At 41.7% G+C, this 17,771-nt stretch overlaps 2 protein-coding genes across 4 annotated transcripts; both read right to left on the bottom strand.

The window, feature by feature from the left end:
• Positions 1-254: 254 nt before the first annotated feature.
• Positions 255-6,807, bottom strand: fbxo22 (F-box protein 22). The gene is made up of 7 exons (XM_076110081.1): positions 6,614-6,807; positions 6,187-6,319; positions 5,796-5,883; positions 3,732-3,830; positions 2,510-2,662; positions 2,226-2,391; positions 255-2,131 (listed from the first exon to the last, which is right to left on the bottom strand). The coding sequence occupies exons 1-7, from the start codon at positions 6,742-6,744 to the stop codon at positions 1,738-1,740; spliced, it is 1,164 nt and encodes a 387-aa protein (XP_075966196.1). The 5' UTR covers positions 6,745-6,807; the 3' UTR covers positions 255-1,737.
• A 638-nt stretch (positions 6,808-7,445) lies between these two features.
• On the bottom strand, positions 7,446-17,421 carry LOC142970076 (tropomyosin alpha-1 chain-like). Of its 3 annotated transcripts, XM_076110239.1 has the most exons (10): positions 17,308-17,421; positions 16,806-16,931; positions 13,828-13,961; positions 12,610-12,727; positions 12,443-12,513; positions 12,226-12,301; positions 12,045-12,107; positions 11,748-11,817; positions 10,979-11,057; positions 9,316-9,337 (listed from the first exon to the last, which is right to left on the bottom strand). In XM_076110239.1, exons 1-10 carry the CDS (start codon positions 17,419-17,421, stop codon positions 9,316-9,318), a joined length of 873 nt encoding a protein of 290 aa, XP_075966354.1. The 3 variants fall into 3 exon arrangements, with proteins under 3 accessions (XP_075966353.1, XP_075966354.1, XP_075966352.1); XM_076110238.1 differs by lacking the exons at positions 9,316-9,337; positions 10,979-11,057 and adding an exon at positions 7,446-8,134; XM_076110237.1 differs by lacking the exons at positions 9,316-9,337; positions 10,979-11,057 and adding an exon at positions 10,029-10,564.
• Positions 17,422-17,771: the final 350 nt, after the last annotated feature.

The raw sequence follows: 17,771 nt of genomic DNA, 5'->3' as shown, positions 1-17,771 counted from the left end.
CCGGGATTAGCCAGTCGATGGTTAAACCGCACATCAATCAATCTCAAGCGTCTCTTCCTTTATTTAAGCACGCCTGGACGCGGGCTGCTGGAGATGTTATAGGCTGAGGCTCATACTTCAGGGTGTGTATGAATTAACAGTAGTAGGCATGTAGTTACAACCGAGGGGGGCTGCGTAACGCCCCGCGTGTTGAGGGTCTAAAGCTGCTGCTGCGGTTTTAACAGTGGAGTTGAAGAAAAATAGGAAAACTCACAAATATTGAATGCATTTTATTGAGCACGTGAGCAGAACAGATAGCCTATTATTTGGCACACATGTAGAAAAGTGCATCATCACCAAAACAAATTTGTCCTGTGAGCCAAAAAGACCAACTTAAAATACATTTCACTTTCCTCTTCAAACCCTAAAAGGGCATTTTTTTTGTGTATTATGATACAAAAGAGGACTTCTAATTATGTTTTCAAAAATCAATATATTGGAATTTTCTCAAAAACATCCATTCTTGCAACAATCACAGTGGGAGCTTTTATAGGAAAGCTGAACTTCAACATATAGCCAACTACCTGATCAACACACACATATATATACACACACACTGGAGATTGCACCTTCACGTCATCAGAATATTGTTTAGTGAGGAAACAGTATGGCAACAATCAATGACGGCCATCTAGAAAATAACACATTTATAAAGAGATAATGGATGTTTACCAATATTCTATTGTATAAAGAAGGCATGTGCAATATGTGGACCTCATTTAGAGTCTCAAGCTGTACCATCAGGATTTCAAAAATAACCGTTTTTAGAAAAATTTAGAAAGGATACCAAATACATCATCATCTACGCCAATTTCTCACTTTTTATTCTAACCTTGGAAAGTATACCTTGACAACTATTTCCTAAAGTTAGAAGTTGTAGAAGAACTGAGATGTATTTGAGGTGAACTTGAGAGTTTCTGCTGGTCAGTGTCACAGGGCTACTCTTCTGTTTTAGGGGAACTTTATTCTTTTAAGCTGCAGGAGATGCCATAACCATGAGGCCCAACCATTAACAGTTGGTAGTAGGAGATATGACCTGACGTGGACAATAAAAGAGGCACTGTAAGATTCTGACTGATGCCTCTGTGCCCAACTGAGCTATGACCTATAGATATCTTGCAAAAGAGTATCAAGTTGTAGGTTAACGCGTCTATTTTTTTGTAAAAACCATAAGTATAAAACCTACGTAACAAGGGATAGCATTTAGATCAAGATAGCCTTGATTGTGTGGAAGAGGGACCACACTCATACTTACAGGAATAAAAAGTGCCTGCGCTGAATCACCAACTACAACAATAACTTGAGGGACACACGAGTGTATATTTGAACTTACCTGCACAACAAACAGACCATGAGGTGAATGTCAGTGGGTAAGAGATGCCGTGAATATGGGCAGAATTTAGGAAAAGTATATACACCTATTTTACAAGAGTGCTCTATCACATTTGAATACTATGAATATTAAAACTTTGTGAGACTCACTAGTTTTAATATGAAGCCGTGTTTACACACACACAGTCTCAGAGGGACACAATTTCCCAAATGATGCCATGACATCATCGTCCTGCTTTATGAGCAGAACTGGTGACAGCAATATTCTGAGACTTAATGTGAGCGACACTGTACAAAATGTTTCTTGTTCCCGACTTGCTGTTTTCTTTTACTACCGGTTGGTCATTGTGACTGCGGGTCAGTCCGTCAGCCTAAATGCACCAGGGTCATGACTGTAGTGTACTCGTGCTGCAGACTGTCCGTGTCAGTGTCGCACAGCGTGTAGTCGTCTTTAACGATTCGGTCGCAGCCAATCTCGCCGTTGCCAAACAGGCCGAAGAGCGGGGTGTTGGGGAACACCTTGTGAAAGGCGTCAGCCTCTACGTTGGCCTGGTTGTGGTAGTAGTTCTGGCCTCTCCCCACGCAGGCGAACATGAACCCTAGGGTGTTCCTCTCGGGAATTTTGGCTGCTTTTAGCCGCTGGATCGTGGCTTCGGCCGCCTTTGGGTTGCTGACTTCTTGGTCCAAGAGCACAGATGCCCCCTGCACCTTAGGGCCACTCAAGGCCAGGCCCACCACACCATATGACCCCTGGCTACAGCTACGGAGTGAGAGATGATGGGAGAGTGAAAATGCAGTAAAAAAAAGATGATAAAAAATGTAATATTTAATATTAAAAAAGGACATTAACTCACCAGTGTCTGGGAGGAGAGAAGACACTTTCTACCAGCCCTCCAGCAATGAGCGCTTTGCTCTTGGCCAGAGGCTCCAGTATCTGGCTGAGGAAGTGCACTCCTCCGGTTTTATATGCCTCGTAGACAAATATCAGTACCACACGCAGCTCGGGGTTGTCAACTAGTCCTGGAAAGAAAGTACAAAAAGAAAAAAAGACTAATAGAAAAACAAGGTCTGGAAGATTTTCCAAGTTTTGCATTGCTCTGTTTAGATTGTTGAATTACTGCTGTGAGCCAACACTCACCTGCTTCTTTCAGAGCTGTTGGGGAAATGGACTTCTTGCAAAAATGAAAGGGCTTGATGTGGACACCTTCTATGCTTGGGAACATGATGGCAAAGCCAGCCTCCCCCTCCTGGTACTCCCGAGGAAGGCTGGAGTAGGAGCCACTGGGAGTCACTGCACAGAGTAGCAGGCACGAGGTCGAACGTTAAGTTATCAATGCTAAACAGTAGTGGTCACTCGTAGACCCTCGCCATTGCTGACTGAAGAACAAACTACAGCCTCTGACAGACCAGCACATACTGTACATAAGAGACACCAACACACCAGGCATGATTACACTACCATCAATCAATGGCTTTAAAGGCACTTCTAAACAGAGTTTAGCCGCCGAATGAGCTACCGTACAAATGAGAAAACATTGTGCTGTGTCGTCATTCATTTACAAGATTAGAAGACATTCACCACGAGTACACCTTTCAGATTTTAGGGTTTACATTCTTGCTGAGCTAACTGGTGTGCAGCTGAATTTGTACATTACAGAAAACATTTCCCTGTATTCAAAATGATGCAAACTCGGCACATTAGCATCTCATTCATCCCCATCCTTCAATGTGTCACAGTTTATGGAATTCATAAGCAGTTATGCAGAAATGCAATGTCTAGATGCATCACAAGTCATCTTTATAATACTGTGCAAACCCATCACCGATATGCATAAATAAGAAGATGTACTGGAGGCTATATGGCAGACTTATTACAAGTAATCTATAGATTTCAACATAATCCAATCAAAAGATTTAATTCAGTGGAATTAGATGTGTGTGGCGACCTTGCGTGAGTGTCATCACAAACAGCTGCGGCTGCTATTGAACCTGATTAACTACGGGAGCCTGATCAGCCATCATCCTGAGGAGAGAGAACGTGGCTGATGGAGAGTCACTTCTCCGCAGGCTTGTGATTATATGGAAAAATGGGCAGCACAGCAGCACGCAGACGAGGCAATCTATCAGAGGGAAGCGCCGGCCACTAGTGGTGCTTTACAACTAGGCAGCAGCAGTGGAGATTAATAGCAGTCCTCTATGCTGAAAGGTGAACTATTCCTCTTTCATATACCCAAGACACCTGGTTATCCTTCATTGTTTCTAGAGTAGCCTAGCAAGACGAACACGCTCGGACACATATTTGTACCAATACCCATGATTTTTGGGGAAATATGAAAGCGACAGAGAGGAGGAACACTTACAGACTACGCCTGGTGTGGTGATGCCCATGATGTCACAGCCTTTCGGGAAGAGCAGGTTGAGTTCTTCAACCGTGTCTGGGCTGTGGCGATTCTTTTTGGCTTCAGAGTAGTCGAGGGGGGGAAAAATAACTATTATTGAGAAAGGTCACTGTTTTATATACTTATTATTTTAATATGAAACATAACACACCAGCAGAGCATCGTTAAGTGTTGCACAACACTGCTAAATACCTAACATGTAAAATTTCAGAGAGATCTATATGAAACAAATGCATGAAAATTGATATGCAAGCCTTCATTTCCTGTTATTGATCGCCCAGAAGGTGTCAACTAGTTCTCGTCGATAGTTTAACCGCCGTCCTAAATCAGTGTGCAAGCTGGGCCTATATTAAACCGCAAATAACCATAGCAACTATGAAATAAACTTCAACAAACTGACTATAAAGAGACCCTGAATGACACCTTCTGCACATCTTTCTGGTTTTAAGGAAGTAAACAGTTATGATATAAGTGCCATAACAAAAATTCCTCAACTATTTAATGCAACAAGAACATGAGCCACTGAAGCTGCAGTGATGAAGAGGAGCACTGGTCACAAGTTGAAGCTAACCAACAGGGAACAGATAACTGGCAGCACCATAATATGACCAAACTCTGCATCAGTAACTGGTTCACTAAACAGTTATTATGGCTACTGCACACATAAAGTCATTGTTATTGTTTAATGATTAGTCTGTGAGGCCGCTCTGATTTTAAGCAGTCTGGCCCCTATTAGTGGCTTCAAGTTATTATTGTGGGACCCATGAACACAATCCAACTAATGCTGTATTTCAGTAATATCTACTTATTAAAATGGATGTTCAAATGTGTATGATTTCAAATGTATGGGGTTCTTACAATTTAGGTTTTTGGGCTGTTCAATGGGATTTGTCATGTTTTATTCAATTCTGTACTTCTTGAATATTAGTTATCTATGATTTTAATGTTAAGTTAATATAATTGTATCACAAATTTGCCTCAAAGGGCTTTAAAATCTGTACAGAATGAAACACTCTGTTCTTTGAGCCTCATTCGGAAAAACATTTTTTAAGCGTTCCTCAAAGTTTCTACATGCATCCCAAAACTATTTTCGGCATATGAGACGTCTACTAACACACAACTATTGTACTGTTATGATACAACTAAACCAGGAGTATGTTACCTCACATAATTCATATAGGACTTGTCTTTTCTCCAGTGTTAGAATGTAATTAAGTACATTTACTCAACTATTGTACTCAAGTACAAATTTGAGGTACTTCTCCTTTGCATCAGTCCGATCTTATGCTACTTTATACTTCTACTCCACTACATCTCAGAGACAAATATTGTACTTTTTACTCCAGTACATATTGTCAGACAGCTTTAGTTACTTTTCATATTATAATTTTTCATACACTTCCTGTCCAGTGAAAACCATGCATCTCCGAATTAGTTGGTTTTGAATGTTGGTGATTAACTGAAAGATGAAGACTTCCTCTATTCTCCTACCTCTTAAGGTAAATAAACTACTTACAACAGGATTGGGTGAGCTGGAATATGCATCTTCACAAAGATGAAAACACGGCTGAGTTCATGAAAGATTTACTTTTTGGACATACGTGGTTCTCACAGGACGGCAACGCTACAAACGTATGATGATCTTAGAGAATATGATGCTTTGTTGTGGATTAAACTATCCAGCAGTTTATAAAGTTACAAATAGCGCAATCTTACACATTCACAGGATTAAAATACAATATACACATTAACGCAGAAGTAATATTAATTTAAAAAAAGCATATCAAATAGTACAACATTGACTCGGTTGTTGATAATACACACATGTTTTACTTAATTAAGGTTTGAATGTAGTGGAGTTTTTCCCTGTGTAGTACTTGTACTTTTACTTAAATAAACAATCAAAATACTTCTTGCACTATTGTTTTCCACTAACACAACTCAAACAATTGTGCATGACACAGTACTTGTGCAGTTACCCGAGATATTCTGTCAAATGAACCCAATAAAGCAGAGCATACCAACCTTTATTCTGTTTGTAGCAAAACGCTCGTCCAGTGAAGCCCTCATAGTCTACCAACGTCAGAACGGTTTTGGGCACGAGAAACACTTTCTGGAAAGAATCACAAGTAAAGGGCATATGTTGAAACAGTGTTAAAACCTTTATGAATTGCAATCTGGATACAATACATGACCCAACAATATTCCACACCTACTTAAATACATGCGAGTGACCATGTGTTTTTACCCCAGGACTACAAAAGAGATCATTCCTGGCTGAGCATGAACAACTTCTACCATTAGAGTGTTGTACATTTGCTATCTGTATACACCACGATCCATATCAATATTGTGCTAACTGCACATGTGCAAAGTAACGTTACAGGTATTTTAACATCCCCCCAAAAAACCTTACCTCCACCTCCTCAGCCAGGATGCTGCAGAGGACGTGGGCCTCCGTGTTGGACGGCCCACAGGCTGACACCCATGTGAGCTGCTGCTGAGTCCTCAGCACTCTACGGGCACAGTTCCTCCACAGTCTGCACACACTGAGAACCACAGACACAGACAGATGTCAGCTACCGGGCAGCTAGCTACCGTTAGCTTGGGAACGTTAGAAACTTGTTAGCCTTTAAGTTCGTGCCTGTGTGACAAAAACACTACTGGGCAGCTGCACGTAAGTGCAAAAACGTTAGGTAAAGTAAAACTCCTACAACACCCTGGCTGCCACATTAGCTTTCTAACTGCCCTGTGTGTATGTGGAAACAGTAGTTTCACTTCCATTCGACAGCCTTTGGACGTTAGCTAAGTTAACTGTTGAGCATACAGACATTTCCCGCTACCTTACGATCCGGAGCAGCGATTTGGTCGGTACGAACGTCAGAATCCGCTCAACCACTTCGGCGACATTGCTGAGTACGTATGCAGCCTTGCTGTCTTCTAAAGAAGCGGCAAATTCTTCATTTTCACCCATATTTTGCTCTCGAGTCGTGGTCGGTGTTTTCCGGCAGACTGCCCAGCTACGACCTTTCACCTCTGCTCCTCCACCGATGTGAGACACCGCCCCCCAGCGGCGAGGAGGAGCTGTGGCAGTTTAAAGTTCCCGCCCACATTTTCTGTAGTTTCTTGTTACATTTAATTAAGGGACGTTGGTTTAAATAATGATTGTTTTGACTGGACAAGACAGAACATTTGTTACACAAAATATGCTTATTTGTGCCGATATTTCTCGTTGCATTTGAGAAATTTTACATTATGAAAAACATTTAAGAGACCATGGTCCGATATAAGGTGTCACTGTCATTTGTAGACAGTTTCATTTTAGAGCATTACAAGCACATAAGCGCCACCTAATGATATATTCCTAAGTGACATCGGTCACATTTCACTGCACTGGTGATGAACTGAAGCAACGTACCAGAATATAGTTCATGTTTAAAACAGTACCACCTCATGTTGTGCTTCTCATTTAAAATACAAGTGGCACTTCCACTGTACAAGTTTGGTGCTCCATTTTGCATTGCTTAAATTGAGTGACGTATAGAGAATATCATTTAAGAAGATATCCACAGTAATGACAACTAAAGGTTTCTCCTTTGATATCTTATATTTCCCCTTCATTCCTGCTGAAATTATTAAAATATAATTTGTAATAAAGCCAGACTTAGAATAAAGTATACTTGATCCAACCATTTATTCCATAATGTTTACTTTTCCGAGATAAAATGGGAGAGACAAAATCAAACAAATACTTTCTCAACATGAACAGAAAGTACAAGAGTACAACGTGGAAACATTTCTTTTACATAGCTGATCAAACAACTGTGCTAAGAATTCCTTCCTTGCTTAAATGGAAGTACACAACATCACTGACACTGAATGAATGTTTACAATACAGAAGAAACAAAAGACACACAAATAACTTTACAAAAGTACACATAATAAAAGTCCTTTTATATAACCGTGGCTTAATTTATGCTTTGATGACAACGATTATGTTCCAAAAAAATGCAAATTCTCCCAAAATATACATGTAAACTTTAAAGCTATGCAATGAATTATAACTGACCTTTGATCACAGTGTGTAATGCAAACAGTGTAGTTGAACTGGAGCTCACTGAAGCAGCGTGTGCTACCTTCTGTAGAGCTCGTTTCTTCAGGGTGAGAAGTTCAGAGGACACTTATAAACACAAGGCCAAACATTATCTGTAGCAGCCGTATATGGCAGCCATCCATAGCCAGAGTAGAGGAGGCAATGTGGGGGGGAGGAACAGAGCTCGGTCAAAAGTTAACCAGCTCCATAAGAGTCTGATCCAGCATCTGCTTTACGTTCAGGCTGTCTTCTTCAGCATGTGTGAGTTTATCTGTCAATACAGCATTGCATTGGTTAAAAATCATAAAAAAACAAACAGCCCAAAGATGCACAGGATATAAAAACAGAAAAAAAGCTATGGTCCAGGATAACAAACAGCGTAGTTAGCACTCATTAAGTACGTACACATTCTCAACTACAATACTGTAAGCCAACTCACTGTGAATAAGCTATAGACAGGGCTGTAGCTAGGTTTAGTACAAAAGAATGTCCCTTTGCCAGGATTTAAATGATGCTCATGACCGACAGTATCAAGCCCAAGCACCCTCTCCAACCACTTTCAGGTCAACCAAAAAATTTGAGCACCGATTTAACCCAAAATTGGAGACATCCTCCGTGGAAAAACCTCCCCCACTTCTGCCACAAATTATCTCCCTCCGCAACTATTGTTTTACCTCTCTTTATCATCATTATCACAGCTTTTATTCTTTCTTTATCATTTCAATTTGACTCTAAAGCCTAAAAGTCGTACCATTACATTGCATGATTTTTTCCATTTGGTTTTATTTAATAGGCACATTCTCCACATATACCCTCCAACCACATATGACTACAACATAATCTCCATCAACTAGTATGCTCATATTAACAGACAGGGTGTGACTTCTCTGGACATGTACAGTGGTCAGCACTGCATCCTTCCTGCATTAAACCAAAGCATACTCCCTCCTGCTGTGTTACTATTTAGACTTAAGTGAATTCAGAAAAACATGTCCTTTCAGTTTAGTGGGGGGGGGGATGTACAAGGAATTCTGGACCCCTTGCGGCATTTTATGAGCCTCCCCTCAGATGTCGGCCACGAGCATCCTCACCAACCTTCACCTCATGAGCAACAGCACCGTGCAGAGTTCAACTGAAGCGCTACAGCCCTGTCGATAACCGAGTAGTAAACATAAAATTCATTCTGCAACTTCTCATAGTTTGTCCGCCCTCCCACCTGTAGCCACAGTTTTAGCATGCAGAATGTGAAAAATCTCCCGTTTGTTGAACGCATTACTTGGTTGAAGCCATGTGTCATAGACACAGGTGTCTAATACCCTTTTTATATATCACAGCATTAGACAATGTGCCTGGACGGTTGAGATTCAGAAGAATGAAAGCGTACGAGAGCCCATTCCAGTTTACGCCTCGTTTAGGGCTACTCTCAGTTCATTGGTCAGGACTCGGTTTTTCTCAAGCTGCTTGTATAGATGGTCTGGACAATCAGAAAGCAGGTTAGAGAAAAGGGAAAGAGAAGGCAGGTTAGTACAGAAGACAAAGAGTTAGTGCTTTGAAGCTAAACACAGAACAAGTGTCCGTTTGTATTCAAGCTGTTGAACTGCCGACCTCGTGATCTTATGAAGCAAAGTTCCATACGACTAAATACTGAACCTGGACTGCCCACTTCATGAACACAGACTAAAGTAATAGCTTACTCTATTTGATATTCACAGTTCCGTACGGTCTCACAAGCAGTCACTAACTATCTGTCCTGGCTTCCCATGGCAACATCTCCTACTCATTGCTCCTTTTGTAGTCGCTGTAGCCTTTACTGAGAAGTTGGGTTTTTAACACAGTGATGTTGAGGATAGCCTGGAAGAAGCCTACATATAAAGACCAAAAGCGTAATCCACATTCAGAGTCAATGATTGTTGGTGCAGGGGCCGAGGCTAAGCCAATAGTACTGGACAAAACTATTTCTAAGAGGTATACTTATCTCACGTTAGAAATCCATTCCTTAAAAAAAGGAGAATGCAGACACTAAAGATCATTAAGCGCTTTAAGTCAGTACCTAATATGTTAAATCCCTGGTGGTGCAGTTGATCCTTTAGCCACTAAAGTGTGCTAAAGACACCAGGCTTTGGAAACACATTTTACTCCAAACTTGCCCAGAAAGCAGCCGCACAATGGGCCAACTAAACCGCTTATCAAAGCAGGTAACCGGTCACGACTGAAACAGCGGAAAACGGTCGTATTTCACGTGACCACTAGTATTTCACGTGAACACTAGTATTTCACAGGTAAGGAGAATGAATCAACACCCCAACTGCATCATAACAAAGAGTCCTCTCAAACAGAAAAGGGAACAGTAAATGTGAGAGGAGCTTCAGAGTTTATTCAAAAGCTACTCAACAGAACAAAGTAAAAGAGAGACAAATTAAGAAAAAGAAGAAGAAGAACATGGGACAAATAGAAATGAAGAAACAGCGCAAGAGAAAAAGGGAAAGGGCTGACGTAGCTGGAAGAATGTTTATTTTACAGAAAGCAACTCGGCTCAAAGGTCTGTGTGAAAGATGAACAAATGGATGGCAGCAGCTACAGCCCAATGTGCCCAGGAGTAGCGGGGCAGTAAGGAAACACAGACAGGAAGTTGGGCTGTGCTGCACAGGAGAGAGATGATGACGTTCAACCAGCTTCTTGAGTGAGGGGTGCAAAAGTTTAGCTGTGAAAGAAGAAACAAAGAACAAAAGTGTTGGAGGTATAAAAAAAATTTAAAAAGGGAGGTATGGAAGATAAATGACATGCAGAAAGAGGGAAAAAGGATGCAGAGCAGAAAGAAAATGAAGCTTATGAGGAAATGTGGCTAAGCTATGGAGAGACTAGCACCACTACTAAATGCAGTAGAAGCTAACCTAAAGGTTTGGGAAATCTAGCCTAAGAATCTAGTCAAAAACACCTTTAGTTCACGCACACATCAGGGTTAGGCAAGCAGTGAAATCCACCCATCTACAATAGAGCTGAATAACAACCACTGCACTCAAACATGCCACAAGAGGGAGCTATTGTATCTGGTAACCGTGGTTAGTGGTGTCCAGATCCAAGGCACAAAGCAGAAACAAGCAGTGTGGTGAATTACATGGAAGTCATGTCGTTGAGGGCGTGGTCCAGCTCCTCGCTGATGGCCTTGTACTTCAGTTTCTGGGCATACAGCTCATCTATTGTGTCGTAAGTATTTTTTTTGAAGGATTTGCAATAAAATCAGAAGACAAAAGAAACAAATAATAGAGTCAGAGAACAGAAGTCAAAAAGGACAACGCAAATAGAGAAACCGGAACAAAAGAAAAGGCAGGACAGAAATAGGAAGTGCACATGGAACAGCTGCTGATGTGTCCGATTCCTGAGGAGTCACTGAGAAACGGCATCACGTGCTCAATGACCCTGAGGAGGAGTGCTTGGGACACGCTGGCCTTCATCCGTCACTACACCAGAATGCCAAATGGCATTGTGGTGAGAAATGCTGTTGTCCACATGAATAATATCAGGCAGGCCTCTGTGGGGCGCCGCTTTGTTGCTTCCCTCCATGACAGACAACCCGACAGTGCAGCTATTTGTGCCGAGACCTATTTAACTGCCCAGATAAATAACCTCACACTGCACCAACCTTTACAAAAGAGGCACCGCTTCTGAGAGTATGCCTTTGAGAAATTACCAAAAAAAAAACAGAGTATATTTTATGATATTAGAAGAAAGCTCACTCAACAGGGAAACCTAATTAAGACGCAAGAAGGTTACTATTTTGGGCTGGCTTGTTCATCACAATTGTACTGTCACAGGCACCCCTACATTTTGTTAAAAAATAAATAACTTGTCCAAATGTCTAAAAATGAAGTTGAAAAGACTCATACCCTCCAGGTCATCAATGGTCTTCTCAAGCTTGGCGACCGATCTCTCAGCGAACTCGGCACGGGTCTCAGCCTGAGGAGAGGAATACAGTCAAACATTAGCAGCTCACATTAAGAGCACTTCAATATATATATATATATACATAGTCAGCATACTCCATTTAAGAAACTATTGATTCAACATTCAAATCACCACAGTTTGAAAGAAGCTTTCCAAAAACACCTATGAAAAAAACTACAGACGCAGGATGGATTGACTATTTTCTCGCTAGTGAATTATGCTAAATTAATTTAACTCGCCTCCTTCAACTTGTCTGTAAGAATCTTGATCTCCTCCTCGTACTTGTCCTCCTTCTGAGAGTACTGTGGTTGCACACAAAAAGGCCAGAGTCAGGCAAATATATACGAGATGATGTTAAACACATTTCCCGGGTTGATGCTGGGTTATTTGCAATGCTGCGTCTTGGGTCAGCCATCCTACCTTCTCTGCCTGGGCCTCCCGAGACTTCAGGTTGTTCTGCACCGTTTTCAGCTCGTCCTCTAGCTCAGAGCATTTGCTATTGGTTCATGGTTCGGTTGAACAAGTAGGATGATGCCACAAACAAAACAAAAAAGAAAAATCCTAAATTGAATTTGTCTGAAACGTTATTTAAAGTGTCAACTTGAAGGAAGAGAGGGAGGGAGAAGGAAGTAGTTACCTCTCAGACAGCTCAGCGCGCTCCTCTGTACGTTCCAAGTCACTCTCAATGATCACCAGCTTACGGGCCACCTGAAGGCACAGCGTACAGAGTTGAGATCAAGACAGATTTACATTTATTGCAAAAATGCAAAGTTCAGAGTGCAGTGAACAGCTGAGAAAACATGCCTCCTCGTATTTGCGGTCGGCCTCCTCTGCAATGTGTTTGGCCTCCTTCAGCTGGATCTCCTGCAGCTCCATCTTCTCCTCGTCCTTCATTGCCCTGTTCTCAATGACCTTCATGCCTCTGAATGAAAGAAAACAGTGTGGCGGGTAAGTCCTGGGCACCACAGGCTTAACAAAAGGCCAATATGATTTGATAATTCCCTCAGGAACGACCGACAAAGAGATGGGTATTTTATCTTAAAAGAACCCAGGAAGTTAAAGCAAATGGTTCCTACTGATGTCTCGTCTTGGTGAAGGACTACACAGACATTCACACACACATCGTATTACTACAAAAACGTATTTTTTTATCATTTATATTGTCTCGTATATTGGTCTCAAATACAGAATATAATTGTTTGTCTTTTTTCACCATCCACACTTGTTCTGTCTTTTTTTTCAGCTCGTCAGATATCTGTGGCGCACTTTGAACTGCACTTACCTGCATGAAAGGTGCTATAGAAATACAGTTGGATTGATTGAGAGCATGACACACACACACACACACACACACACACACACACACACACACACACACACACACACACACCTATGGCGAGGAGTGCGACTTCATTATCCTTGCTGTCGATACCAGCATCAGAATGCTAAAGGCCGCTTCCACTATTGCTCTGGAGTTATTTTGCATCAATATAAAAGACATTTGTAAACGCAACAACGACGATTCATTTTGCTATTTTGCAAAGAATCATCTAAACATAGTACTTTTCTATCCCTGTGTTTTAAGTTAGTACACACTTTACATCAGTGCAATGTGACTTCCAGCCACCAGTGGCAGCACTGAGCGAAATGTTAGGCATGGTACTCAAACAGCATGAGTCAGGTGCAATCTGTGATTTTTAGTACACTGAGGTTTAACAGCAACATCTCAGTGCTAAAGTACTAAAACTTGTTTCCCCATTTGTCTTGAAAGACAAATGGGCAGACCCAGACCTGATACTTTGTCCATTGAAGCGATTCAGTCAAAATCTAAATGTATTTTTTCATAAAGAGTATATTGCACCAAAACAAATATTACATTAGGTGATACAGGAATTATAAACCTTACAGAATATGAAGAGTACAGCTGTGCATTTCCTGTATAGTACCAAGGACTAAGCGAGGGTCTTATGAGTGGATTGTGTTGACCAATTTGAGTCTGATTTGCAGGTGCAAGGTACCCACCTCTCGCTCTCATCAGCAGCCTTCTCAGCCTCCTCCAGCTTGGTCAGTGCTGTGGCCAGACGCTCCTGAGCACGGTCCAACTCCTCCTCAACCAGCTGAATACGTCTGTTCAGGGAAGCTACATCACTCTCAGCCTAGGAGGGCACAACACCACAAAAACAGTCAGATCAAGTGCATGTGCATGGCCTAACGTCATGCATGTTTCAGGTGTTTTTGCAGGCTTACAACATCCAACCCACATCCCATGCTCTCCCAGGAAAGCTTGGGCTGGGTCAGGACTCAAGAGCCCAAGGGAGGGCTGCAGGATCTAATGTGCACATTATATTCGCAGGCAGAGGGGTGGATGCCATTTCTCTTCTTTTAATACAAATTTCAAACCTACCACACGTTAACAGTACCTTTACAGACAATTCTAGACTAATTTAGGCACCCTTCCTTCCCCATTTCCTGTGAAGTCTGCAATTTCCTGGGTCACTGTGATTTGGTTCTTTTTGTCCCATAAATAGCAACAAAACATGGCTACAATTCAATATTTTTGAAAAGGGGGAAAAGCAGCTCCCCTGTGTTCCAACTAGCTATCCTGCAGGAGTTTCACAAAGGACAGTATTTTATCTCGGAGGACCTGTGCTGCTGCTGCTGCTGCTGCTGCTGCAACGTTAGCCGGCTCGTTACAGGGCTGTTTATGTGTCCGGGACGTGCAGGGGTGGTGTCCCTTCATCCACCCGTCGTTTGCTCACATCCTACCGTGGGCTAATTTCAAGCATGTCCACCTGATACTTGACTGCATTCGAGCTTAAACCGTCGCTGTCTGGGCCTAGCAGCCACGCTTTTTTGACCAGATTTACGGCTAATGCCGTCTGCAGCCTGGAGACTAATTGCCTTAAATAATTAGGTGCGGCTTACTGATTCCCTCGCACTCCTCTCCTGGTTCAACTCCCGCTGTAATAACGCTGCCCGGTCCTCCGCCGCATCGGCCTGGTCCTGCAACGACTTGATTTTCTTCTTCACAGCTTCCAGAGAGCTCCCACCGGCCATTTCTGCTGCTTTTGTTCTTGTCGGGTCTCAGCTAAGCTAGTTGTCTCTCAGCTCTGTGCGGGCTGCCTCAATGCAGACACACACTCACACACAGACTGGGAGATGCGGCGCGTTTGATCCCTGCCCCCACCGCCTTTAATCAACCGCTGATGAGGATTGGGACGTGCCGCCAAACCCCGGAAGTACCCGATTTTACAAGCAAGGAATAAAAAAAATATTATCAAATAAATAAAACGTGAACAAATTGCAAGGATTTCCAATGTGTGTTGCTTTTCAATTAAATTCATGTCGTTTTTCTACTTTTTGTCAATTAGGCCAGAGGTCTTCAACAGGGGGTCCGCGACCCCTAGGGGGTCCGCGGAGGTACTGCAGGGGGTCCGCGAAAGTTTTGGGTTTTAGACAGTTAAAAATAAAATAAAAATGTTTAATTTTTTTTTTCCAAACATGAATCTGTCCATTATTTTAATAGTTCAGTATTGTATGAAAGATAACAGGTATGTTTATGCATGGCAGTGGCACTATAGGCCATCACTCATTTTCGTTTCCACATTTATGTTTAAAATAAAAACATCAATTTGAAGCTTGTATGCATGATTATCATGCAATTGACAGACAATGTTGATATTGGCATTGGTATCAGTTGACAAGGCCACCCTACTCACTGTACCTTCCACATGTTTAAAATAAAAACATGAATATATGAACCTGTGTATTATTTGAATAGCTTAGTATTGAATGCACAATAAAGAGGTATGTTTATACATGGCACGAGGCCCAGTTTAATATAAAACACAATTGTATACAATATATATAGTCGGGGGTCCCTGCTCCATCTCTCTATCAGTTTGGGGAACTGCGCTGTTGAATTGAGCTAACCCTATCAAAATCTCCACACAATAGACACTGAGTCAGTCATGGTCATGACCTAAATTACTATTGTAGCCTACTGTACATATAATTAATTGTCTAATTAACACAACATAAATCATATTGTTATTACTATTATTCATAGTATAATTGTTAATATTTTTATATTCCTCAGCTATTTGCCCTCTGTCCTACCGTCTTTGTGCTAATTAGACCACAAACACTTTTATTTTCTTACTATAAGCACAATAGTGTATTTCTCTCTGCTATGCAGACACAATAAACTTAACTTGCCATCCTACTGCATTCCAGTGTAGTTAAAAAATATATGTTTTATGTATTTATTGATTGCAACTGTATGTCCTGATTTAAGCTGTGACTCCATGGGATGTTTGGTGTATTGAGGAAGGGCACTTCTATTTTAATTCATCATCATGCTTCATATTGTAGTAGATGTATAGTAGTTCTAGTTTTAAGTCTATTCTCGTATCTGTGGTATGCATCTGTGTTTGTACTATTTAAGTTTAATTAATCGTAATCAATCAATCAATAAAGTATGTCTTTGTTATCTCAATAATATTGTAGTTGTGTTGTTTTTGTTGTTTTTGTTGTGGCAGATTGTGATGTAATCAATTAAGCGTAATTGGTGTAACATTAAACTCAGTCAATAAACAGGTAATTTCATCAGGGTTGGACATAACTGTAAAGTGCCAGCTGAAACTAGAACAACCACAAATCTGTCGAGGATTAGACATATGCTTGTAAAAGGCCCCACTGAAACCTTACACTGGACCTCAGAGTTGTCCAAATGGCTGTGAAATGCACCGGCCAGTTAGCTGTGACCTTACCAGATACAGCACAAGAGCTAAATTTAACTATCCATATTTTTATACAACCCATAGATCTAATATAATGAATCATTGCATAACTTAATCATTAGACAAAATCTGTATGGGGGCTGGTAATCTTAGTTTCCTAAAGGGGGCCCAAAGGGTGGTTCAAGGGCAAACCGTTAGGCAGTGGGTGACCCACTGGGGCTTCTCCACCAGTCAGTGGTACTGTCAGCCCATACTCACATCCATGGCTTTCTTCTCAGCGACCTCCAGTTTCTCCTGGGCATCCTTCAGGGCTTCAGAGTACTTGTCCAACTCATCCTCAGTTGACTTCAGCTTCTTCAGCAGTGCTATCAGGTCTTCATCGAGCTTGATTACAGAAAAACAGGAGGACAGTTACTAACTTGTAGACAGACGCCATTACTCTCATACTAAATCACGTGACATCTCATAGTGTCTGTGAATATTTGCTCTAAATAACAAACATAAATAAACATTATAGCTGAATCATAAGGAATCTAAGAGTAAATGTAAAACATTCCCTTTGTCAATTTCATGTAGCCCAAATAACGAAGTGCAACAATAAAAAAAACATGTATTATGATTTTCAAAACTGTATTTAATCCTATAAAGACATATATCAATCCTAAATCACAGGACACTGGCCATGCAGGAACCATGCAGCACCGTGCCATTGGTGCCTGTGCGTAAAAGCACCACTGCGGGTTCCACTTTGGGTGCCAACCTGTTTGCTCCTCTCCTCAGCTGCTTTCTTGTCTGACTCGGCCTGCTCAGCTCGGTCCAAGGCGGTCTCCTTGTCGAGCTTGAGCATCTGCATCTTCTTCTTGATGGCATCCATGGCTGCTTATTGTCGGTGGTGTCCGCGCACAACTAAGAAGAAACTGAATGGAAGGATCGGAGCGTCGGAACCGCACTGAACGCCCAGCTGGAGTGCGAGCTCTCCTGAGTTTGTAGTGAGTCAAATATGTCGTTTGGCCAGGCAGTTAATGGATACCCAATACAACTGCAGCTGTTTGTCAAAGCGGGACCTGTCTTTTTTTTCTGGATCTCCTCGGTGATTCGCTCTTCCAAGACATTTGACCACTGCTATGACTACACATGGGGTGTAGACGTCAGGAGCAGGAGGAGGGCACCCCGTCACACCAAGACTTTTCAGTCCACTCCTATGTCTAACACCCCCCAAGTGAC

Source organism: Anarhichas minor, unplaced genomic scaffold (genome assembly GCF_050575085.1).
Source record: "Anarhichas minor isolate MPS153535 unplaced genomic scaffold, ASM5057508v1 ptg000042l, whole genome shotgun sequence".
In the NCBI taxonomy this organism is placed as follows: domain Eukaryota; kingdom Metazoa; phylum Chordata; class Actinopteri; order Perciformes; family Anarhichadidae; genus Anarhichas; species Anarhichas minor.
Note: the sequence above shows the minus strand (reverse complement) of the source record. Positions and strands in the feature narration are given on the sequence as shown.